Source organism: Heliangelus exortis, chromosome 7, assembly GCF_036169615.1.
Source record: "Heliangelus exortis chromosome 7, bHelExo1.hap1, whole genome shotgun sequence".
NCBI classification, from domain to species: Eukaryota; Metazoa; Chordata; class Aves; order Apodiformes; family Trochilidae; genus Heliangelus; species Heliangelus exortis.
The window spans coordinates 9476277-9502277 of NC_092428.1; the positions used below are offsets into that span (position 1 = coordinate 9476277).

At 35.8% G+C, this 26001-nt stretch overlaps 1 protein-coding gene across 2 annotated transcripts in view; it reads left to right on the top strand.

Annotated features, from left to right (window-relative positions):
• PLCE1 (phospholipase C epsilon 1) overlaps window positions 1-26001 on the top strand; it is a 136201-nt gene that overhangs the window by 12414 nt on the left and 97786 nt on the right. For both annotated transcript variants that reach the window (XM_071748709.1, XM_071748710.1), the window contains exon 2: window positions 7677-9276. In XM_071748709.1, coding sequence (XP_071604810.1) covers window positions 8089-9276 — 1188 coding nt within the window. In that variant the 5' untranslated portion in view covers window positions 7677-8088. The remainder of the gene's footprint in view (window positions 1-7676; window positions 9277-26001) is intronic.

A 26001-nucleotide genomic window follows, 5' to 3' on the forward strand; every position in this document is an offset into this window, starting at 1 on the left:
TGTGGTAGACTAAAAATGTGGGGCAAAGTCCCATCTTATCAAGGGAGCAGATTTTCATGTTTAGAATTCCAACTTCTTACTATTCTTTAGTCAAGGAACTTGACCATACTTCCCAAGAGCAAATTGTTTTATGATGGCTGCACTTTGGTCACTTATTATTTTATCCCAAACGAAATGGTGCAGTCCAAATGCGTAAGTATAAGCCACAGTTTCTTAACAGGAATCTCACAAGTAGTCAGAAATTCTAAAGGGCTATTTTCATAGTGACTCTGAAACGTAACCAAGAGAAGCAAGTAAATCTGCTTTTGCTCAGCAAGGATATTGATATTCATGGCAATTATTTTTAGGAACCTCAAATAAAGGACTGCCTAAATGTATCATAATCACATAAGGAAATGTGTTGATGATCAGGTATGTTTCTCTTTCAAATAAGTTAAAACATTTAGGAACTACAATTGGAGCTTAAGGAACATGAAAGTTGTGAGCATACAGCTCTTTCAGTGTCTGGCTCCATTTATCTTAGAAGATGTGATGGTATATTATAAAAGCAGCCTCCTAATATTGATGCTGTGTGTATTTCCACCCTATTTATTTATTGAATAAGATTGAATTACTAGTATGCATAGTATTAATTACAACTAAGCCTACAAGAGTTAAAAATATTTCATTTAAAATTATAACTTGAAATTTATTATGTTAGTAATGCTCTCTTATGGTAACATCATGAATATCTTGCGAGATGGTGAAAAAATAATTTGCAGTTCTGTGGTGGGCTGCTGTTTGCACATTTAATTGTGGGAAGAGCCAGCATTGTAGAGATTACTTCATGGCTTGAATGAGTCAGATGTCTCCCAGGGGATGATGTGGTTGAAAAAGGCATTGTAGGCAACAAAATGAATGTAGTATTGATTTGCTGCTACTTGTGTAGTGCTGTCTTCAGTGTCACGGTGCTTAATATGTAGAAATGTTAGAATAATGGTAGTAGTATAGAAATTGTTTCATGTATTTTCAGGGGTGCTTGATCAATAGGCTTCTTAAAATGACATCTTTCTCAAGTAGATAAGTAATTGCCTTCTAAGCAAAATGCCCTGTTTTTTTGTCTTGCATTTTCTATTAGGCATGGTCATAATATGCAGATGAAATAGCAGATGTTCAAAAGAGAAAGTAAAAATAATAGAAGACTAAATATTATGATTCCTGAATGAGTGGTATGAATAGGTCAGGAATGGGATACAAAGAAAATGTATTTTGAGAAACTGAAACAGTGGTGCAGTGATTTAATGTTAGTCTTCAGCGTTTGAAAGATTTTTCTTGGCTTTTCTAGAACTAAAGTGTAAATGTATAGACTGACAACTGATTGAACACATGTTCACATACAGATTAGCTTTTCATTTTAATTTGAAACATATACTGAGGTTTCAGACTTTTGCAGTAATGACAGCTGAGCAGTAATACATATAGTATTACTCAAGTAGTATTTTTAATAGGATTACTGTGACTTAGCATAATATGAATAAAAGTGATATCTTGTGTTTGTAGAAGATAACCTGTAGTGATGTATGCACCTCTCCCATACCATCAGACATTTTAGTAGTCAGAAATATTTTTATTACAGGTTTGTTTTGTTCTCACCAGTGTGCCCAGTGTTACAGCTAACACAGCCTAGTGAGAGAGAGGGAAATGAGGGAAGACTTACTCGAGTGCTCGGATAAGAAAAATATCATGAGGAAGAACAGGCAAGAAAAGGAACCTGAGGTGTGCTTGTTGCTCATTGTGTGACCTGGTTCAGAGTAGTTTCAAAATTGGCAAAGTGACAGTTTTTTTATGGCAAGGTGCCATAACAGTTTGTTGAAATATGTCAGTGTGCCACTTTAAGTCCCTTAAAGACATGGTTTTTGTTGGGCAGAAATGCTAGATGGGCTCAGAGGGAAAGGCTACCTCCCAGAGGTGCTTTGTTGTTAACTGGAGCTAATTAAGAAGGGGTTGCCAGGGGCAGAGATTCCTGCTAGAGAGACAAGGATTTATGCCTTGTGATGCTAAGCTGTCTGGTATTGCTTTAGGAATAGGGAGGACAAGAGATGATGGTGTTAGGATATTTGGGAAATGTCTCTAATGAGAAGCTTGTAACTGTCAGTTACAAACCACTGAGCTAAGGCTTGGAGATCCTCTGAGTTAGTCTTTTTTAATTCAGGTAAATAAATCTGATTTTATAGAAACTGATATGCTGGTTTCTATCACTGTTGAAGTTTGGATCCTAGAGCAGGAGAAAAATATTGTTGGAAGGCAAAGGTGGTGGAGTTGTGGTTGGCATGCTGTGAGGTTTGAACAACGTCCACTATTCTGGAAGGGTCAGTCTGCTGTAGCACTGGGCCAGTGGCTGACTGACTGAGGCATTAACTTCTCAAGGCTTGAAGCAACTGATTTAGATAAGCAGCATGCTTTTGTCAAGTTAGTATCTCTGAAAGCATCTTTCATAGGTGTAGTAGGAAGAGAATAGGATCAAAGCATGAAACACCAAACTCTGATGTGCCATTGTGAATTTGTGGTTGGATCATTTTTTTGCAATTGGTTTCCTACTTACTTCCCCTTTGCACTGAAGAACTTGTCTGGCTTTCCAATACTGTAATTTTTGCTGCTCACATACTGAGTTTATTTGCGGTAATGAATCTCTGAAGAGAGTATGATAGAAACTAGAATGAAGGGAGTGCACCCTCTTTAGTGGTGGTATTAGTATGTAGTCCCAGGTTACTGTTGACATTCTAGAGTTGGAAACAGTTCATGTTTCAGATTGGCAGACTTTCAATGTGGTAAGCAAGTCCTCAGAACAGTAATGTTTGTATATAAACATTCCATTTTGTATTAACATTTTGAGGCCACAGAAATGATTGGCAAATTACAGGAAATACATTAATTTTTGCTATGTTTTATGATTTGTATTTGATGACAACAAGACTGAAATTGCAGCTTTCAGATAAGGTGTAAAATTCACTGTGTAAAATTCAAGTAACTACTGAACAGAAAGTTTATTTAAACAGCTTATTGCTGATCAGGTCTAGAAAGAAAGAATGCAAGAACGGACACTGACAGTAAGATAAATCCAGTCTGGGGTTCTTTCAGTGCATCTCCTCATAGAGAAAAGGAATTTCTGCAGAGAAAAAAAGTGTAGCTGGTATGTGGTGGTAGATTCAGATCCTGCCTGATGCAGTGATGAATGATGAGGCAATTGAGAGGCTTCACAATCTGCAAATATTTGACACGTAGTTCTGCATTGTTTGAGGCATTTAATACTTGATCTAGTGTATAAAAAGTGTAGAAACTAGAAAAAAATCAACTTGATAGGCTATATGCATGCTGTAGTTCTTCAAGATTTTTTTGTTGTAGAAATGCAGACACTGGTGGTAAATCTTAGGTTCTGCTCTATGATGCTCTATGAGAGATAAGTTGTTATAATTTTCTTCCAACTGTTCAAATAGGGCTTGTGCACATCTTGAGAGTTTCTTAAGAATCTGCCTTATTCCTCATTATGGTTTGCCCATGGTTCTGTCGGCAGAAGAAAGGTTTAGAAAACTGATGATAGTACTTCTGTGTGTTAGTTTCCCAAGAATCTCTTACTCATTGTTTGCTTCTCCATTAGGTGCTTTGTAAGTATTTATTAATCCAAATTATTACTAATTTTATTTGCTTGGGCTTTTTTTTTCGTGTGTGTGTGTGTTGAAATGTCTTTTGTTTAGGATAAATAGCCACTATGAATAAGTAGCATATGGAATGAAAGTTGGAGAAATAGCTATAGATGTCCCAGGCCTTCACCAGGTTCCCTGGGAAGCTTCCACAGCATCCTACATACTGATTTGCCTTTGGCACCTCTGGCAGAATGCTTCTTTTATAAATAATCACTGTCTGTACCATGAAACCCATCCGCTATGTGCCCCTCAGCCAGTTGCTGCTCTTTCCCACAGTCCAGCCAGCATCCTCAAATATTCATCTAATCATCTTTTCCTTGACACCCTAGAGTTGAAAGGCTTTCTGATGTACCACATTGTGTGAAGGTTTTGATCCTTCATATACCTTTCCTCAGGCTAAATAATGGTGTAAATCTTAGCATACTGTATTTTTTTTCCTCTGAAGCGGAATTCCTGCTGATTTCAAAAGGAAATTAGCTTGAGTAATTAATTACATGTTAAATTATATTAAATTAATACACTTCACTAGTATTTGTTTATGTTGGGTGTTTTATGTAAGCTGTTGTAGACTTGAATCCCAGATGGCTGGTGAAGAAGGAATTATTAAACATTAATTGTAATTCATACTTACTAAAACTAGTTTGCACTTTTAAGTCTTAAAGTGTACACAGAAGAGAAAAAAAGTAGATAAAAGAGTTTTGTGTCACATGCTTTCAGGCTTACTACATTTGGTGAATATGTGTGCTGAAAGGTTGCCAGATTGTTTTTTTTTCATTATTTGTTTGCCTTTGTTGGCTGAACACTGCATTCAGGATGATTCACTAACGCTGGATCTAGTTTCTTGTATTTTTTTGTTTCCGGTATTGATAGAAAGAGCACATCACATTTCTGACATAACTTAAGCCTTGTAAAATGAAGCACTGTAGTTATTAGTGGATTTCTTCAGCTAATCTAGTGGCTTCAGCATGTGTTGAATACAAAGCAGGCTTAGCTGCCTAATTCATGTGCTTTTTAATTCAGATTTGACTGTGAATCATTGTGGCTTCAGCTAAATATGCACAAGGAAGAATATGATTTTTAATAATTTCAGCTTCTTTAATATGCAGCTATGTATGTATATTTATATGAGGATACTGTATGAGGATCTAGGCTTTGGGTGCCCATATGCAGATACATAACTAAGAGAAACCACAGAAAATGGTTGTTCTGCAATTTTACAATATGTTACAAAATACTGTTTTATTGGTTGAGCTTGTGTTAACACTTCATAATGTACCTAATGAATTCCAGCGGTTTAATTAATATGCTGGGCACAGTGGACTGCAATTTGTTGATTACAGTGGAAAGCAGAGTCTGAGACGAATGTAATGGGGAACACATGAAACCTGTGTCATCTGTTCAGCAGAGCTGCAGCTTCAAATATTTTTGTGGTTGCCTGTAGATCACAGGCTCTGGTGTCATGGTTTTCATTTGCTATTTCATGAGATTTGAACATAGCTGTAATTTAATTTGTATGTTCAAGGTGCATTTAAACATAATAACTAAAATTATCTAGACAGAAGCTACTACTGAGATGTGTGGTCCCTACCAGGCATTCCTAGTGTTTCCTTTTTGTGGAAGAGGGTGACCGTGTGGCCACAAGGTGAATCAATTAATTTGGATGAAAAAAATTGTTTCCTGACAAATCAGCTGAATCTGCTTAACTTTGTTGACTCATGATGCATGAGAAAAGGGAAATGGGGTCTGAAGATGAAGAGTGAGGGGAGAAGCAAGTCTGCCAGCTGTGGTGGCAGCTACCTGCTAGATTGATGTAGCTGAAACATAAAATTACATTTAGAGATTGCAGAAATACGTAAAGCAACATCAGCCACTTTTTCCACCCTGCCCCTTGCTGCTTGTTTTCTCCCTTGTGGTTTTGAAGCACACGTTAGTAGAGTAATACATGAACTGAATTTGGAAAATAATCTATCTGTGAAGTAACTTGAGCAAAAAAAATTCTTGAGATGGATTAGTTCCCTATCATGTTGCAATGGTCATGAGAGGATGGGAACAGCTGGACCTAAACGGGGATCTTCTTAAGCTGACATTGTTCTTGATGAGTTGGATTTCAAATATAGGCACGGAGAGATAAGGAAGAGTAATGCTGGTAGAGAGAAATGTGAGAGCCTGTGGCCTCTGGAGTTGAGGAGAGAGGTGACCCACAAAAAATTTTTACTGATGTTGAAAATTTGAGATAAAGTTTCTAGAGAAAAGAAGAAGATATGAGAGAAGCAGTTTGGGGAGGATGCAAGTAGTGAGTGTCCTCTCTAGTAAGAGAGAGGGGGGAGAATGATGTTGAAGGAAGTCCTTGCTTCAGAATGAGCTTTGTGATCAGTCTCAGATATAAAGGAACCTCAGATTTTAGCAGCTTTCTGTTTATAGAAGCAAATCCATGATAGTATATTTTTTAAATAAATATACTCCATAAATAACAGTGTAAAAACCAAGTTAATGTACATGGCCTGTTTTGTGATCTCAAATTTCTTGTGTGCTCTTAACGTTGCATAATGGTGATGTCTTTTTTGCCTTGTGGATTGATGTTGTTTTGTAAGAATTTCAAATGGTGACCAGTAAATTCTTTGCAGTGATAATTCATTCCTTTAATTTTTATTCCTGGTTTAGCAATATTACAGGGAGTACATTTATGAATGTATTTTGGTGGCTTGTATTTTCAATGGATTGCCTAGAAGTTTTCTAATGCAAACAGGAAAGATGTATCAGTTGACTGAGATGTTCTGATAAATGAGAGAGATCCTTCAAAAATCATTATTGAGGGCTATTATTAATACATGTATTTTATCATTTTACATGGTTAATATAGCAACAGAGAAACCTCTGAGAAAGAGAACAAATGAAAAACAGGTGCTTCTCCTTCTGGCTCCTCCGAGGTGTTTCTCCTTTGATTGTTACAATTGTAACATCCAACATATTACAATTGTAATGTGTGTAGATTTGGACTCAAAGGCACAGAATCGTAGAATCATAGAATTTCAGGGATGGAAGGGACCTTTAAGATTGCCTGGTTTCAACCCCTCCTGCCGTGGGCAGGGACACCTCCTGCTAGATCAGGTTGCTCAGAGTCCTGTCCAGCCTGGCCTTAAAAGCTTCCAGAGATGAGGCTTCCACCACCCCTCGGGGCAACCTGTTCCCAGTTTTTCAGCACCCTCATGGTGAAGAACTTCTTCCTAATATCTAAAATAAATCTACCCTCCTCTAATTTGAAACCATTCCCCCTAGTCCTATTACTACCTGACATCCTAAAAAGTCCCTCACCATCTTTCTTGTAAGCCCCTTCAGATACTGGAAGGCTACAATAAGGTCTCCTCAGAGCCTTCTCCTCTCCAGACTGAATAACCCCAACTCTCTCAGTCACATGGGAGGTGCTTCAGCCCTCTGATCATCCTTGTGGCCCTTCTCTGGACATGCTCCAGCATGTCCATGTCCCTCCTGTAAAAGGGGCTCCAGAACTGGATGCAGGACTCCAGGTGGGGTCTCATGAGAGCAGAGTAGAGGTGGAAAATCACTTCCCTTGACCTGCTGGCCATGCTTCTCTTGATGCAGCCAAGGATCTGGTTGGCTTTCTGAGCTACAAATGAAATGCAACAGAACGGTTGCTAGAAGAAATAAGGTGGAAGCAAATCTAGGTGGATTGCTTGCAGTTTTCTTCAAGTGTGTAGTGGCAAAACGTTACCTAAGCTGTTATCTGGGGATTTGAAGAGGATGGAAGACAGAGAAGAGGGTTGGGAAATGTGATTTCCCCAAAATTGTAAAGTGAGACTTTAGACAGCTTAAAATGTATTTTTTTGAATTCTCTAGGTCTCAGCATAATTAACGTCTCTTATGTTGTGTTCCTTCTCTTTATGTTAAAAAAAATCCTTTCTATTGTAGCTGTGATGGTGGCTTTTGTTCAATGGATTCTCTACAATATATTTATATATTTTTTTTTCTACTTTACAGAAACCCAGCTTTTTGGATGCCCTTTGGGTGGGGAGATGCATCTTTGGTTTGGATTATGCGTTTGCTCATCTTCTGCAATCTGAGGCAACAGTGTGTGAAGTGTGGGTGCTACATATGACAGAAGAAATGAGCACAGAAACAAGGCAAATGGCTACATCGTAAGAAGCTGATTTAAATATGTTTGTGTTTCGTGCCTCTAATCCAAGGCTGGAAAAGCCTAGTAGCCCAACAGTTAAAAAAATTACTTTATTTTAAAACCAAGATCAAAACCAACAAGTAGTCAGTGTATATTTTACCATGTGTTCCCTGATTATTTAGCACTGGATCTTTTATTACACTGAAATAATGGTGTGAGGATTGGTAGGCAGCATCCCACCTCCCCCTGTTCCCCAACACACAGGACTGTGTCAAGATGACCTCTGAGGAAATGAGAGCATCTGTTCTTGTCTCTGTGGTAGAGGGTAAAGTGATACCTGCTCGGTCAGCTGGAGAGGAAAATAGTGAAAATGCTTTGGACACCAGTGTTATAAAAAGACATACTGCCAGTCTGGGGAGGCAAACCACACGCACTCTCTCATACTTACACAGACTAGAAGAAGAAAGTCTTCAGGGCTCAGTGCCCAAAATATTCTCTCTGGCAAAAGAACACTTGAGTAATGACAACAATAATGAAAACTTCTGGGAGAGGAACAGCTCCATCCCTGATTCAGTGGAATCTCTTAACATTAACTGTGACATTGTACAGAAAAACTACAAGAGTAATATCCCATGCAGCCAGTTGTATAAATCTTGTGATCCCTTAGCAGGGGAAGAGGCACGCCTGGAAACTGGAATTCCTATTTCACTGGAAAGAGCCATGCTTGCTGAAATTCAGTTGAAAACAAATGGACCGTCATTGAGAAGCCAGACAGCACTAAAAAAGAAAGACAGCAGTGATACTGACAAAGTGGCCTTTTTTCACTTCCATTGTTCTAGTGAAAGGAATATATCAGAGGCTTTGTGCAGTTTGCACAACAGCTTCATTTTGGATGACTGCTTGCAGGCAGTAAGTGTTGGCAATGGTAACACCACTGGTTCTCCAGCTTGCACTTGCAGATTAATGGAGTTGACAAATAACTGTGAGAATGAAAACAGGCAGCAGTTGTATGAAGACACTTTAAAGGATAAATATTTATGTTTGGAAACAGCACCACGAAAGGTTAAATTGGCATGCTCAGGTCACAGCTTCTGTGGAAATAACTTCACTGGGAGAATGCCCTCAAAGCCCTTTCTGAGCCATTTTGAAGACTGTAATGATAACTGTGAAGAAGAGCTGGAAGAGGATTTTTTTAGAAACAAAAAGGAACGCTCCACTTTATTAATAAGACGTTTCTGTAAAAATGATAAAGAGGTTAAAAAATCGGTTTATACGGGAACGAGAGCAATTGTTAGGACTTTACCTTCAGGGCATATAGGAACTGTTGCTTGGAAGTATGTGGAGCAAAGGAGAAACAACAGTGGCTTGAAACTTTCTAGGATTACAGCAGAACAGCTAACTGTAATTCAGCCCTTGATAAAACAAGAATTTAATTCCTTTTTTCAGACATCTTCATGGTATAAGGTAAGCTTTTCATAATATTTTTTTCTTTGTTTTATAAACATTTCGATAACCTGGTGACCTTTTTATTGGAAAAAAAAAATCCAAAAAATTGGAAAAAAAAGCCGTTGACTACTAAACACTAAGTAACACTGAATAGGGCTGTTCTCATAACTGTAATACTGAATAGGGTGCTTCACTTAACCACATTGAACCTCATGCTGAATACTTCTTTATAGAAGAATGTATTCTTATCCTTTAAAAGTAATTTTAGATTAAAATAGGCATGGGCTAGAATGTTTAGATTTTATCTGTATAAAATGTGTACATATATATGTATATATATGCCTATATTTACATGTATATACATATACATCTATTTAAAATATAGATGGGTACATATTTATACATAGATGTATGTATAAATTTGTATCTAGAGAAATAATTTGTATTTAAGCATGGAATATACCTAGATACATATATAAAAATATATACACATTTATATTTTAGGTAGAAATGTATGTAATATTTATATTTATACATATATATATGTAAAATAGATGAATTAATATACATTATAGGAAAACATAGATGAATATATATGTCATATATATGTCACATATATGTGTATAAAACCTTTTTTTTAAATATATTATACTATAATAATTCCATGGAATATAGTCTGTGAAATGCTAAGTGGCAGTATTATATCCCAGTGGAATATTTTGTCACTCTAAAAATGAAAGCTTAGTATTTTGCCTAACTTACTAATATTTAGAAAGCTTCTACACTTGCAAATAATTAAAAAGGAATTATAGTTGAATAATATGTATTAATGTGTTGATATTGTCCTGATGTGTGTACATCAGGAATTAGATAGTACAAAAGATTCTAAGTTCAGAATGAACTCATGAATGCATAAATAATTATTGTAGAAGTGACATATCGCATCCTTAATAAGTTATTTTAAGTAGTTAAAGATTTTCTTTGTTGGTAGAAATTAAATAGTTGTTTATGGAATTTATAAAAAGAGCTTTTGACCACTGATTTTTGAGGATTCATCTGAAATGTGCCTACCACGAAAGAAAGGCCATCAGGATGATCACAGCAGGAGAAAATCAAGAAGAGTGAGAGAATAGAAGAGCTTAGAAAAAGAAGGATATGTGATTTTTTTTCTGTTAAACGTGTGAATAAAGGATGGGAGAATAACCAAGGTGAAGGAGAGTGTGATGAGAAAAGCTGTGCTTATAAACTAGCCCTGAAAAAATGTAGGTTGAAAACTGGAAGGAATTTCTAGTAGTTAGTGCTCAGATGGCAACAGGGCTGATATGGAGTAAAATGTATTTATTTGTATAGAATCACAGAATCATTTAGGTTGGAATCACTCAGGTTTAAGATCATGGAGTCCAACTGTAAAATTGATGGAATGGATTATATGGAATCTCATCAATGATAACAGAAGAATGGTTCTGGTAATCGTGAGCTCCAATAATATCCTGATATCCTTCTAGAAATATTTTTCTTGCCTTTAAATAGTTGATTGAATAGTTCTATGGATATGTGAAAGTCAGGTTTCTGTACTAGGTTGCAAAGCTTTGTTGTGCTCTTTACTATTGTGATATTCACTACCCTGGTCAGTGAAGTATAAACTCACTGGTACAGCATGTGCCCTGCGTGAGAGTCACCACTGTCCACTGCTGCTGCATAATACTAAATGTATATAGGGTATGAGGACTTTTTTTGTAGTACACAGAAATACTCAGAAATAAATGTAATAAATACTCACTGAATAGTTATTTAGGTATGAAAAGTTCTGTCTACAAATGAACAAAAGATTAACAGGCACAGTAAAGCAATCTGCATTACAATGCACAAAATGTTTTCACGTGGTTAGGGAAAGCTTAAAAACATACTTCTAATCTTTTATTCTTCTGAATGGTGACTGCAAAAGTTTTTTCTTATCAACCTCTGTATTTAATTTTTTAATGTATATTATTCTTAGAATTATTTTTCTGTTAACTTCAAATATTATTTCTGCAGTAATATTTCTATGACTTATGTTACTTACTACATACTTCTGTTACTTATTATTAGTGTTATAGATGTTTTTTACCCAAGAGAGCAACTCAGTGTATGTGACAAATATATGGACCTGTTGAGCATATGTGCTGGGTTAAAACAATGTAATTAATAAGGAACATTTGTAGGAAGATTTCATGCTAATAATCAAAGGAAGAAAGAGAAAGTAGTAAATGAATGTTCTTTCTTTCCCCTTATCTCACTCTTTGAGCATGCATTCTGTTTGGAACAACTAAGTGAACAGTAGTTCCGTTCTTCAAGGGGAAAAAAAACTTGGAGAAATTAAGTTTTCATAGCAGTACTGGTGTAACACGGAACAATAGAGACCTTTGTGTTTTAAATTGGAAAATGTGGGTCTCATTTGTGCATATCCCTTACATAAAATTTCTAATGCTAATAAAGGAAAGGCAGTGAGCTGTTGTGTTACTGAATATTTTTTTTCCTTTTTTCTTTCCCTACTGTGGCTTTGAATTATATAGAAAATGCATTAAATATATTTTTAATGTAGCATACGACTACTATTTATAGATATTTTATATGCACATTTAGACTTTTTTGCTCTGAACTTAATGCATATTCTGTAGGAAGACAGAAAATTTTTATCTTGAATATTTTTTCTAATTTGCATGTAGTTTTTGCAGCTAAATACAGTGTGGTATTTGCCCTTATCAAGTGGGTGTGTAACAGGGCTATTGATCTGTTTTATCTATTAATCAGAAAGGTGCTTGTATCTGTTGGAGCAGTGCCCCTCACATATTAATGGTGTTGTGAATACAAAGAATTTGTCACAGAAACAAATCACCAAGTGCAAGCCTTGGTGTTGACTTTGCTTGGCCTGGCACAATGTTTCTGAAACTTGGGTTCAGCTCAGCTGCATCGTATCAGCAATCTCACTAATTGCAAAAGTCAGAGTTCCTGGAATCACCGAACTATCTGTGTCAGTGAGATGTTAGGCTCGTAGTGCTGAGGTGTGCTTCTTATTTTCCTGATGTGATTGTGTTTCAGCAGTAGTGATTCTGTAACACAACAAAAGCAGACAGGTCCACTGTTGACTATAGCATTAAATTTTAGCAGCTCACTAGACTGCAGTGGGGGGATTCTCTCTAATCAGGTAAGTGACCTCAAGATTTCTAGAGGACAGCTGCAAAAACATAGTTGCAGTGCCTGATAGGCGAATTCCTTCCTTAAGCTTATTTTGTAGGCATCAGTACCATCTTTGCTGTGTCATCACATTCCTGATGCCGGTAGTTTCAGGTTTAAGAAGCAAGAATTCTACTGGTTTGTTAAACTCTGCTCAGATAGAAGTTTGCACACTGATGTATGCAATATGTGTGTTTGCACACTCTTCACAGCTGCAAGGGAACTACTGAAATGCCAGATACTAATAAGGCACCAATTAAGAAATAGTTCTTTGCCCCACATCTGTTTCAAGATTGAACAATTATTTTACTACAGGTTTTTCTTGTAGAAGTAGTAGAAGAAGAAAAAGTTAATTTAATGATTTGATATAGTAGTTCAGCATCTGTTAGCATCAGATATTTTTTCCATGTAGCATCTGTAATATTTTTATGATTCATGTGTGAAATCAATGTAATGCAAGGATTTGTAATTATGCATAGCTGATACAAGGTGTCTTATATTCAGTTTGGTTTCCATAAAGTTTAGCTATAGTCAGCTGGGGGCATCTGTTAAGAAACAGCCAAGGAGAGAAAAAGTAAAAAAAGTATTATCCTGTTTTATTAATATGATATATAAAATAGTCATCTTGGGTAATACTTTTAAAGAAACAGAGACAGACACAAATAGTTTTCATTTAATGGATGGTATTTCTCTGGGTTTGTTTGTTTGTTTAGAATTTAGTATTGGTTCTGAATATATTCAGAATGAAAATCAGTATTTTGTAATTATTAGAAATTTTAAGTTTGATCCTACAGAGAGACTGATTTCCTCCACTCTGTTGTTGTCCCCCAGCACCTCTAGTTACTGTGTCTTGATGTCACATTCTGTTCTGTTATTTCTGAAAATATGGGTACATGGAGTATTTCACTATCAGTTATGGAAATGATATCTGCTTTGACAATTGCATTAAGTACAGGAGTACTTTACATGAAATGCTAACATACAGTTAGATTTCTGAACAAAGGAAGTGGTGCTGTAAATTCAGAACATTGCTTTGGTTGCTTTTCTCAGGTGTTGGGTTAATTGCAACCTTTTGTTTTCAATATTTTGTTAGAACTAACAGTATGACCCTGGTTTTAATCTCATAATATCTTCAAAGATACACTTTTCCAGGATATTCAAACCATAATTTCTCTGACGAAGAGGCCTGTGTTTATTCTTAAGAAATGAAACAAAAATGTGGAAGCATCTGATTTACCCTCTCTGTTGATAACAATAAACATAAAAAGTGCATGTGTTTCTTGTGATCTGATTTGGTAGAACGGACACAAAACTTGGTAAAGTAGAAGCATGAACTCATCTGGCAATAGGAGTCTTCCTAGTGAAGGTATCCTGACAGACTGAGAAATTCACAATCTTTGAAGGAGCCTAAAAGAAAAAAATTCTTACAGGCTTTCCCTTCTCGGTTCATTTTAATTGATTCTGTAGGAATTTCAGGTCTAGATCTCCCCTGATATCTTTATTCTAGGATTGTGGGGTTTTACCACAGGTTTTTCCTTTTTGCTCTATATTTAAAATGATTGATTTCTTTAAATGGATTTTCACCTCCCATTTTTTATGCATACCTAAAATGTAACACTGTTCTTTATGCTAAAAGCTTATGCTGTAGTTGTACTTATTATTTTTAAAGAAAAAGATAGTTTGTTATTCTGTGTTGTGGATTATAAACAGATTCGGGGTTGGGATTTTTTTTGTTTTTCCATTTGAAATAAACTTTCTTTTCCAACATGCTGAAAGGGATTTACAGGGAAAAAATGACAAAGCGAATAATCTGCAAGTGGTTGGGGTTTTCCTCTACTCAAACACCATTTTTAAAAATCTGACTTTGCATGAGTATTTTGCCTGTGACTAATACTGCCATGGTTTTAGACATAAAGGTTTATATTCAAATGTTAAAGGAGTTAATAGGTGTGGATGAGCTGTTTTTTCTTCTGACTGGACCCTGTGGTTCTTGCTTTTTTGCGTAAAATTTGCAGTCTTTTTGTTTAAAGAGAAACTAGAGAGCAAAATTGACTATTTGGGAAAAAATCAGGGAAGCAAAAGAGAAGCCAAATAGGCATGAAATTATGTTTTCCCTTTAGTAAGTGCTGTAAAAATAAATTGAATTTTTTTAAATGAAGCTCTATACTTATATTTGCCTTCGGTTGAATCAATCCAATTTTAAAGGCTAGCTTTAAAAACAGAAATCTTATCCTCAGTCTGTAGAAGTACTTGGTTTTATTACCATAATGAGTGAGATAGAGATAAATACTTTGCATTATTTTGTATCTGTCTTGTAGCTTTAACTGGTTTAGACCAAATTATGAACAATAAGTTTTAGCAGTGAGCACACTTAGGTACTTAGAGCCAATAGTGTGGGAGTCTTGGCAAGAGCAATGTATCATGCCTTCACTTTTTCCATATTTTCTGACTTTTCTTCTTGCGACTGTTCATTAACTGTAAAGAACCATGGAGATCTGTTTTAGAAAAATCTCCCTGCAGCACATTAAAGAATTCATTTTAGAGTGTTACAGTTGGACACTCTTCTAAATTCTTTCACAGTTGAAAGTCAGTTATCTCCATTACCTGTTGAAAAGTTTGAGTTGTTTACTCTGGTATGAGTGAACAAAAACTGTGCTGCATAAAGATCAATCTGTTGGTGAGTGAATAATTAAAATATGAGTTAATGAGGTTTCATATATGTTTTAATTTATCTTGCTTTTCTAGAATCCTTCAATGTCTTTTAAAAAGAAGGTTTTCTGAAATGGAATAAACTTAGGTTGACAATAATTGGTAGGCATTTATCTTATTGGTATGAAATTTCAGGAAGGACTTAGAAGAAAAATCTCTGCTGTGAAATTATACTTGCCACAATATCTAAGGCCCCCTCTGTGAGACATGAGGCCATTTGGTTTCTCTTATTTGTGGAACACATGGTTAGGAGCTGCTGGTCACAAAAAATTTTGCTTGAAAATGCAGACTGGAGACAGTTTAAGTAAAAAAAGGAGTAACAATCAAACATAATTCAGCTGTTAGGTGCTGTCCATGTGCATTTGAGCTGGAGTATCAAGGGACAGGAGAGCTCTGAGGGTGCTCCCACACCAGCTAAAGCTGATTACATCAGTACAGCAGTTGGAACCAGTGTGACTCAGGGCAGTGTGACAGCATACAGGAATGTCAGAAGAGGAGAAGTTTGGAAACATAAACATTTCAATCCTGGCATTTGTAACTGCTTTTTTTTTTTCTTTTCCTTTCCTCCTTCTAGTAATTTCACTAGAAAATTAAATAGAAGCTATTCCTTACCTATGAAACACATGTATCAGACAGTGCTTGCATTGCCATGCAAAAAGTGTGAAAGTACAAATTTTAAAAATATTTTGAAGTGTAGTCATATAACAGTAATTTTTGAAGTGAGACTCACTTTTGAGGTGCACTCATCAATCCCTTACCTGAGTAGGAGAAAACAGTGTTGGATTTTTTGATTTGTTTGTTTTGTGGTTCTTATTTACAGATAGTATTCTTGTCTTCTTATTTTTATGAAGTTCAGAAAACTCTTTTAATCTCTGGAATTGTTACACTTACTGTAAAACTTTAAGATTTCCTTAGTAAAGCAAATACTCAAATAGCTGCAGGTAAATTTGTTGTCACAGTATGGTAATCTGCAACAGTGGTGACAATGTTTATTTTTATCTTAAAATAAGCACATGAAGTTGTTGAAGAACTCTGAATAATCTTATTAACTCTTGTGGAAATAGATTACTTTTCTCTTTTTTTTTCCTCATTATCTTTTCCAGTAACTGATCCAATGCCTGTTGAATCTTGCCAGCATGTGGACTTTTGATCCTCAGTAAAAAATGTGAGCTTCTTTTAAGATAACTAGAAGTTATTCTTATGTACTCTTCATGATCAGTTTTTTAAATCTTCATGACACTGTAAAAATTTCTTACTGAAAATCACAACAGATACAGACTTTCATTAGTAAAGTGTAGGCAAAACAAAGGGTGTATTATTAGCTGCTCTAGTTCCCTGTTACAGCAGTCTTGGTTCTTAAAGTGTTTAGGAATTCCCTTCAAGTATTAGAGAATGGGTGAAATCCTGGTCATACTGTAACCTGTTTAAAATCTCCTATTTGGATAATGTTACTTGGAGCAGAAGAAGCAGCATGTGCAAAACGTAGGTATTGGCTTCATGGGAACAATCATTTTATGTTAGACATTTTAATATAAAGAGATACATGCCAAACTTGCAGAGTTTTAAACCTATGGTTATAAACTAAAAATGTTGTCTATAAAAATATGTATAGTATATATAATTGAGGTTGGATTATGAGCTTGATATATAAAACTTTCTTCAGTACCCTTCAGTTGCATGAGCTGTTTACTGTTCATGTTACCACACTGCTTACAAGCCCTACTTCTGGACTTGAATCTGTTGTCCTAGCAGCTCTACAAGCAAGTGATGATCTCATCTTTTCTGTAGTCTTAGAAGCAGTTCGTTTTTACTGAGTTCACTCAGGTTTTGGAGAGGATAAACTTTGCCCAAATGCTCTCTATATGCTTTTTTGCTAAGTTTTCTTTCATCTCAGCAGGCTAAGTAGCTGTGCTGCATTGTAGTCTGCAAAAGAGACATATCCTGAGTTTCCAGTGGGGGGAAAAAAAAAAGAAAAACATTTTTCTACTGTTTTGCAGTTCAGACTGCAAATATTTCATAAAGTGAAAGTTACATGCATAAAAGCAAAGAGCTATGTAGCCAATCAACACCAAAATACTTCTAGGATGATTAAAGGTCTGAATGATAATTCTGACTAGTTTTTCTTCCAGGAGAAAGAAATGTATCTGAGCCATGGAGAATTGTTCTAAATGTGATTGTGAGTGGGACCAAGAAAGAGACCCTGAGAGAAAACTGCCATCTGCCTTTTCGGGTTTAGAGTAGGAATTTCTCTTGAGTAAGAATTTTTCTTGAGAAAGAATATTTCATGAATGTTCAAAATATTTGTCTGTTAAGAAATTAACTTGTATCCTGGCTCACCTATGTTTCCTTTTGAAACTTACCTTACTTAAAATGCAGTCAGGAAGAACTACAGGAATGTAAAATCTTTTGCAACATTAAGATTTCACTGTAATCTAGTGGTGTACCAGCAGCATAAATTAGGCTTTGGTCTGTTAATACCAAGTCATTCAACAATGAGGCTCAACAGGTTGAGGCTGTAGAAAAGAAAGGTAGAGGTTATCAACAAGCAGGAAATACAACATGGGTCATATTAAAACAGCAGTGTATTATTTTTTTTTCTCTGGCAGTCCAGAAATAGAGAATTTTTGTTGCTTTCCTTTTTTTCTCTTTAACCAGCAAGTTGGACGTGAGCTAAAATAACTCGAATGCTTCAATTGAGCTACAAAGTTCTTTAGGTTTTCACCTTTAGAAGACATTGGTGAATCATTGCATATTTGGTTTAGTTTGCACAGTGCTTCTTTGATCTAGCAGTTGTAAAGTTGGTGGGGTTTTTGGTGTTGTTTTGGTTTTTTTTTTTAACACATTTTTGTCACACTTTAGCTCTGACCAGCTGTTTCCTGTTTTTTCTCCCAGTAGCTTAGCTGCTAAGGAGATAAATGCATCTTAAGTTTGTGTCTGAATTGAAGTTACCTTTATGAAATGATAGAAGGTTAAAGTAAGTAAGTTGGACACCATTAAAAATAATGTATAGTGAAATTCAGAAAACAAAGTATTGTTTGCTGTGCCTAGGTCTTTCATAGATTACAAAGCTTTTGCTACACAGGAAGCTCTTTTCATACCAGACAATTAATGTAGCATCGGAAGCACGAGGTGAAGTGGAGTTTGGGTGTGTGTGATGGAATTTTTAAAGCAGTTTCAAATTTTTGTGTTCGTGTGAGAATATTTTGATTTATCAGATCTGCACTTCACATAACAATCTGACCATTATATCATATTTGTCCTGTTCAACCTCTCCTGCCTCCTCAGCTTTTGGACTTATTTGCATAGAGAATATGTTAATTTTTGTAGTAATAGAAAATATTTTTAAATTTTAGAACTGAATTTGTGTATGTATGTTTGCAGAATAAAGCAGGGCAGTTTTACCAGGGAAGGTGGTTCATCTTTACCTGTCAGTTAGGACTGGCTTGAGCACTTAGTTTCTTTTCTGTTCATGGTGAACTTATTCCACATCCATATAGCAGCTATATTTCCTCCTGGATGCAGACAGCTTTCTTCAGGTCCTTGAAATGAGTTATTTACTAAACTGAAGATATTTATCTATCTACTGTTTATCTATCTACTTTATGTAGAAGTAAGGAAAATATTGCACTCTGTTTTCAGGATTGAGGGTGTCACAGTGGAAGATTTTGGAAGGATCACTTATCCCTTCTTTTTTTTTATCCTGGTGTAACAGGCTGTTCTGTGGAATACAGTATCACCTGTCCCTTGCTTTGCTTTAGTCTTCCTGGTGACCTAAGTGGTGAGATCTTATTTAGTTTATGCTCTCTAGCATGATAGAAAGGCACACAATCAGAGATGACTCTATAGGATGTCCTCTCTCATGGTCAGTGAGCTGTGCTGGAATGAGGGCTTTAAATATTCCTTACCTATTAGACCAGTGAGTAGCAGAGAAAGAGCTGGGGTTTTGTCTCTGGTGAAGGTCCCAGCACCTTACAGCATGCATTAATTCCCCTAAGGTTCTCTATCCCTCAACTGGTTTTTGTTTTTACACACTTATAGGCCTTATCCCATAACATGCTAAGGGCTCTGCAGACTTGCACAAATACCAACCTTAACAGCATTTACCTCAGGTATTGTCCAGCTGTTGCTGTATGAAAAAGACTTGGCCCTGCATCTTGCACTGTACTCACTTCCCTATGGCTTTTCCAGGCTGCTTCTCCCCAGGTTCCTTTTGGTGGAGAGTTCCCAAGTTTTGTTCTCTCTTTTCTAGGTTCTGGACTTTGGGAATCTCCTTGGGGCTTCCCATTAAATTCTCTGAAGGGAGTACTAGACTGTTCCCCTCCCCACCTTGAAAACTTCTCTGTCGTAACTCCTACATAGTTTTGCTCTTTCTGCTTCAAGCCTATCAAAAGCTGTTCTTGTTCCCCAGTGCCATCCCTGAATTTACCTTCACCTTGCTTTCTGTTCCCTAGACTGGTGGTCTTTGTCTCTTTTATCCTTCAGAACAGACTTCTCAGTGTATTTCTCTTTAGTTCTCTGTTACCAGATAATATTTTTTCATGCTGTTTACCATCTCTTCAGCTGAGTCTAATAATTAGAGCTGAAATTCCTTCTTCATGCAATTGTGTGGTCTTACTGTGCACTCCTGCTTCTATTAGCCTCACATCCAGCTTTGTTGAGCTCATATAAATTTACATGTGACATCTGCACCATTTCTAGTTATTTTGATTTTAACTTTTTTTTGGTCCTGTTCATTTCCATGTGCTTGTTTTTGGGATTTTTATTCCAGTGAAGGTTAGTAAGCAGCATTTAAACTTCACATTGGACGATTGATATGCACATTGTAGCATGAGACTTCTAGACTGAAACTGGCTTTCCAAAAGAGTTGGTATTTTCGACTGAAGTAAATGTCCATTTAATCAAACTACCATTAAGAATAGTACATTTGTAACTTTTACTCTGTTGTACCTACCAGGAAAAAAAAAAAAAAAGGTGTTTGTTAATGAGTATTAGGCATTAATGACCAGATTCGTCTGATGCTTGCTTAACTTAATTTCTCCAGTCTCCAAAGAAACACAAGGAAAACAACAGGCAAGATGAAAGCAGACTCACAGGAAATACTCTTGTAGTTGTAACTCAGTGGATCCAAAAGAACAAAAATTTTAAAAACCCACTTTTTAATTCAATAAAGGATGTGAAAATTGATTTAACAGTATTGGGCAGAATTTGCTAATGAGATATGAGAGGTAGTTAACAGAAAGAACTAGTGAAAAGGAGCCAGTGTTCTATGAAAAACTTGGAAGGAAAGTAAAAGAGAGAGTTGACAAAGAGCTCTTTGAGTTTTGGAACTTCAGCAATGTAGAGAGCAAAAAGCAGCAACAAAATCTGATTTCCAAACCTAACCAAAACTAAAGGTTTTACTGTTTTTCTATGGAGCTAAGACATAAGTAAACCATTGCTAGTAGTATGGTGATTTTTGTGTAAGAAGGATTCATTTTCAAGTAGAAATAAAATGAAAATTAGAAGACTTTGGAAACAGATTGTTAGTCAGAATTTGGTTTCTAAACCATTATGAGCTGAGGCACACTGGCAAGGGCTGATGTCACAAGGCCAAGCCTGAGTGACAGGGCTCAGAAATTGGGCTATTTTACTAGTTATTTTGATTTTAAATTAGGTGATGTGTATAGATTCTTTTTTTTCTTCCCTTTCTTTTTTTTTTCCTGGGAATATTCTCTTCTATGGAGGGTATCTGACAAAAATATCATGCAATTTAAAAAGTTCACATCTGCAAGCAGAAATAGTGAGTCTCAAATCTGGTAAAATTCAGTTTCAAATTCTTATCTGCTGAATGAAATGAAAGAATTCATTAGAATGAAATTTAGTTTAGGAAAGCTTAGAATAGCTGAGTCTCTCAGAAGACTAAGATGAGACATATCAGAAAATGATCCCCCAAAACAGCAGGGAGATGATGTGAGAAAGCTTTCTTTATGCAGTAATTATCATTATACTTTTTTGAAGGTAAAATGCACACTTCAGTATTAATAAACAAAATAAAATAATAGCTACAGGTTTTGCATACAGGCATGTAAATCAGACACCAAAAATTTATGATTTTAGAGGTGCTGAATGCCTTGTATTTCTCGTAATCAGACCAGCAACATTTAGAAATCTCAAGGATTCACAGGTTTTATATTAGGAGTCCAATTTGAAGATTTAAACCCAAATTCCATTGAAACACTCTAAAAATGTTGGCAAGGTTTCTTTCTGTTTGACTACAATATCTGCATAACTGTCCCCACTGATTTCCAGTTTGACTTGATTTGCATAACACACACACACGTTAGTCAGATCATAAGTAACTGTGAGTAGCTGATATAATAACTATAATGATAAAATCTTTGTCTTCCTGCAGTCCTCTTGGCAATACACCTTCATTAGAGAGACTGGACAAACAATAGCCATAGAAGAATCCTTATACAATATTTATGCTGACTCAGGTCTCTGCAAAGACAGTTTCACAGGTATAGCTTACCTGGTAGAGCTGTATTAGCATCTCCTTGCTAGGAGAAAAAAAGGCTACAGTTTCAAAACAGGTCATAGATAACTGTATTGTAAATGTGGAAATTAATTAATTTTGCTGTACCTTGATTACAACACCTATCAATTTGTTGAAACGGTATACATTCTAAACTATTACTGAATTATGTACATTATAAGAAAAAAAGGATAAATCTGATCTTCACCCACGTCACTCAAGTATTTGAAGCACAATGTGAGGCATATGCCATCTGGTGGATAGTAGTATTCATACAGTTTTGTATCTTGATACATTTAACCAGCAGCTTCTATTAATGTTTTTAATGCATTTCTGTTCTATAAAGCAATATAGCTTTTAATTTGCATTGGTAGTAGTTGTTTAGTTGGAAGTAAAGGGGGAAAAAAAACCCTGAAAGCTGAATTCCTGTGTTACTTGAAAGACAAACATAATTCCACGCTTGGCTTTGGTGTAGGATTAGTGAACAGGATGCTTAGAAGAAAAAACCCAAACCTGAGATGGATAAGTAACCATTTTCCTCCACTTCAGAATTCTAAATGTTTAAAAATTTTGCCAATTAGTCAAAGATCTTCTCTTCACACACCACCTCAATCGCTACCTTAGTGCAGATTAGGCTCTCCTTGACATGGTCTTTGCAGTGGAACTGTCAATGTATATTGGTTCTGATGGAGAATTTCAGTTATGTCAGTGGGTAGTTTTTATTCTTTGCTCTTTTAGTGTACATAGAATCTAATAACTTATCTACTGTAAGACTGATACATAAGCTTTCTCATTTTGTCTTTAAACTGATTGAACCTCACATATTAAATTCATTTTTTTCCTGAATTCTTTCTTACCATATTAGAAAAGAATTATGTCTTTCATACTGTGATTTACTACAGATCTGATCAAATGAAAGGAAGTTTTTACTTAGAGTCTGAAAAGGAATGAATTATTCAAATACATTGTAATCAATACATTGTAATCATTGTAATCAATGCATGTGTGAAATGGAATTGTCATCACCAGGCTATGTTGCTATTCCATTAGCTACTGTAACAGCAAGGAGAGAGCTGAAATACAACACAGTGGAAAAACCAGATCATTCTATTGCTTCCACATCCTCCTTATTTTGCAGGGCTCCTTCAGGTGTCTGCACTGTGCTGAAACATTCCCGGCTCTGAAGGTTTATTAGTTTAGTCACGGTGCCCCAACAAGATGGAGTTATAATTGCACATGGAAACGTTCATGGTTAATTTTATTACTTGAAGTAACTACTTGGCTACTTCAGAAGTATTTAAAAAGAGTCTTCTTTACATTAAGTGGGCCTACAGTAGGATCAACAGACTTACTAGTTGTGACTCCAGGCTTCATTGTTCTGGTATTCTAACTATTCTAACTTATTTCTCAACATGCAAAGATAAATAATCTTTAAAAATCCAGAAGAACAAACATTCCCATTATCTGCAAAAATTACAGTTGAAATGTTTTTGCACTGTAGTGTAGAAGAGCTTTTTTTCTGAGCTAATCTGCTTTGGCACTTTTTTGTGTCAGATATTTCATGAAGGAGCAGCATGTACCAGCTCACCCTGCATTTAACTGTTTCACTGGTTGGGAAGCACATGGTCAGTAGGGCATTGCTAAAGTGGCTACAGGTTTATATTTGTGACATGGGCTTGTATTCTTTCAGGAAGACTTGTTTGCTACATTGAGAGTAAATTACCTGTATTTTGCTGTGTATCTTACAGTGTCTAAAATATTTCAGATGATTATTTAGGCTGAAAAAGCACATAGCACTTCAAAAGGTTCAACAAACACTGGTATCTGAAGTTACTTTCAAAAGATTCTTTCCCAGCAATTTCTAAGCATTTTCCACATGCTGCTGTTGTGCTCTCATGAAATGCTGAATGACCATATCATATGAAAAAAAAATTTTTTTTCTAGTGTGATTCAATGAAACGAGAAATGTAAGTGAATTCTGGCCCCAAACAGGCCTAGAGATGGTTAAACAAACAAACAAACAAACAAAAAAAAAAGTGAGGTGGGGTAGATATGTTTTTCTAATGTTTGATGGATGGAGAGAAGTGTTTTAATGGTATTTAAAAGGTATTCAAAGATTCCTTGGGGCAGTTAGTGGGGAATCCCATTTCCATTTTCATTGATAAGCTGAGCAGAATTTTCTTGGTTTCATTTCCAGTTTCAGAGCGTAGTTAGGGAGGCAGTTCTGGTCTTTTTCACTGTAAAGGACGAAGCAGGAGTTCTCCTGCTTCGTCCTTTACAGTGAAAAAGACCAGACTTGTCTCCTTGGATATCATAAAGTTCACCGACTTTATGATGTCCTGTATGTCAATTAGTCTACATCTCACTTTTTATTTAGAAGAATATGATCCATGGTTTATATGTCAAAAATTACTTCTCTGAGATTTGCACCCCCCATTATCAGTTTTGGAGTCTTTACATAATGGCTTAAAGTAGGGGTTTGGTGTTTTGCTGACTTATACAAACCAGACAATTCCTTGCGGTGATTTTGCCAATCATAGAGCCAACCTCCCTGACTTTCTTGTGCTTAAATGGCTTGAGAGAGAGAATATTTTCCTTTGGATAGCCTTATGTCATGATAGTTATATTTTTATTAAGATCAACAGACTTATTCTCTGCAAATTATCTGAATAGAAAAGATTTATTCCATTTGCTGAATATCATTACTTAAATTATCCTGTGTGTTCACATACATATTTGAAAAACATTTAAAAATCTCTATTTATGAAAATATCTTTCTTGGCAAAATTATGAAAAGAAACATTTTTTTCATGTAAAGGAAGTACAAAGACTAAATAAGATAGATTGTGTAAAAGAAAAATTGAAAATATTTTTTTTCAATCTCCACTGCTATGCATTTCAGAAAGTCCAGGCTTTAAAGTAAAAATATTTACAAAAAGTTAGTCAAGCCACAGTACAGTCTATGATCTTCAAAATCATTGGAATATTACTCCTTAAAGTCTTCACTGGCAGATTTTAAAATGTTGGAGTTCAGATTTCTTTTGGAAAAACCTGATTGCCCATTTTACTTTCTACTAAGTTAATAAGATGGTGGGCAAAGCTTTCTTACTTGTTTGTACTATTGGCATGGATGTAGAAAACCATTTTCCTACCAGCAGGTGGAATCAGATGAAAAGAAATATGCAAGAAAGAAAACATTAACATCTTTAGTGACGGACATTTCTGTCAAGGCTTTAATGTACCCTTCCCAATTAGTCTTTGTCAGGAATAAAAAAGTTAATCTCCAGTCTGTTTTTCTAAAATGGTCCCCTGAATTTTTTATTTCCTTCCTTTTTACCAGTGATTTTATGAACTAAAGACTTCCCATTTATGATCTGGGAGGAAATAATTTTTCAAGGGAATGTTTCTCTCCTTTCACTGAGGAGAAGCTTTCCAGGGATTTCCAGGGTTTGGATCAAATCATACAGAATATTTGTGATGGAATGCGTAGGTACTGGAGCTTGCAATGTAGCTCACACTTTCTCAGTGAAAGGACTGGTGTACTTGATGTATTGCAAATGTGTGTCCTGGTACAGATGCATGTTCCAAAAAGTCTAAGAAACTAAAACCCTTTAAAACAAACTTAGACATGCTTCATGAAAGGTATGTAGAACTTATAACACCAGAGTTCTTCATCTGGGGTTTTCTGATTTGGGACAGATCTGGAAAAGAGACCAAGTAAGATATGTTGGATGCTGTCTTTGTTGGCCCATTTCCCACCCCCACAGCCCCTTTTCGTTTTTCCCTCCAAGTTGTGTACTGTACCATTCCTTGCAGATGCGTGGGCTCTCCAGTTCCATTCATACAGAGAAGTAGAAATCTAATGTGATATATGTTTAATGATTTTTTGGAAGTAGAGTTGCTTCCCTCTATAGCACAAATTTTCTGCTCTTTGCTGTGTCAAAGCAGGTCATGGTGAAATTAAAGCTATTTTAGAATAGCTCTTAATTAAGAGGTCATATAGTCAGTCTTCCAACAGAGATGGGTTTGTTCTCTTTGGAAGGAGAACAAAGATGAGCAATAGTGCACCTTCACCTTTTTTTGAAGAAAATCCTGCAGCTGGAGCTAATGTCATCTCCTGCACCACTTGTGCCACATGTGCTGGCACCATGAACTCTAACCCATCATTTCTCAGGCAATTTTCTGTGATTTGTTTACCTAAAATTCCTTGCCATTATTGAGAAAACATTGCTTCTCTTACTTGGACTGGAAGAGCAACAAATAAGAAAAAAGCTTTTAATGTGGATTGAGGGAAAGAACATAATTAA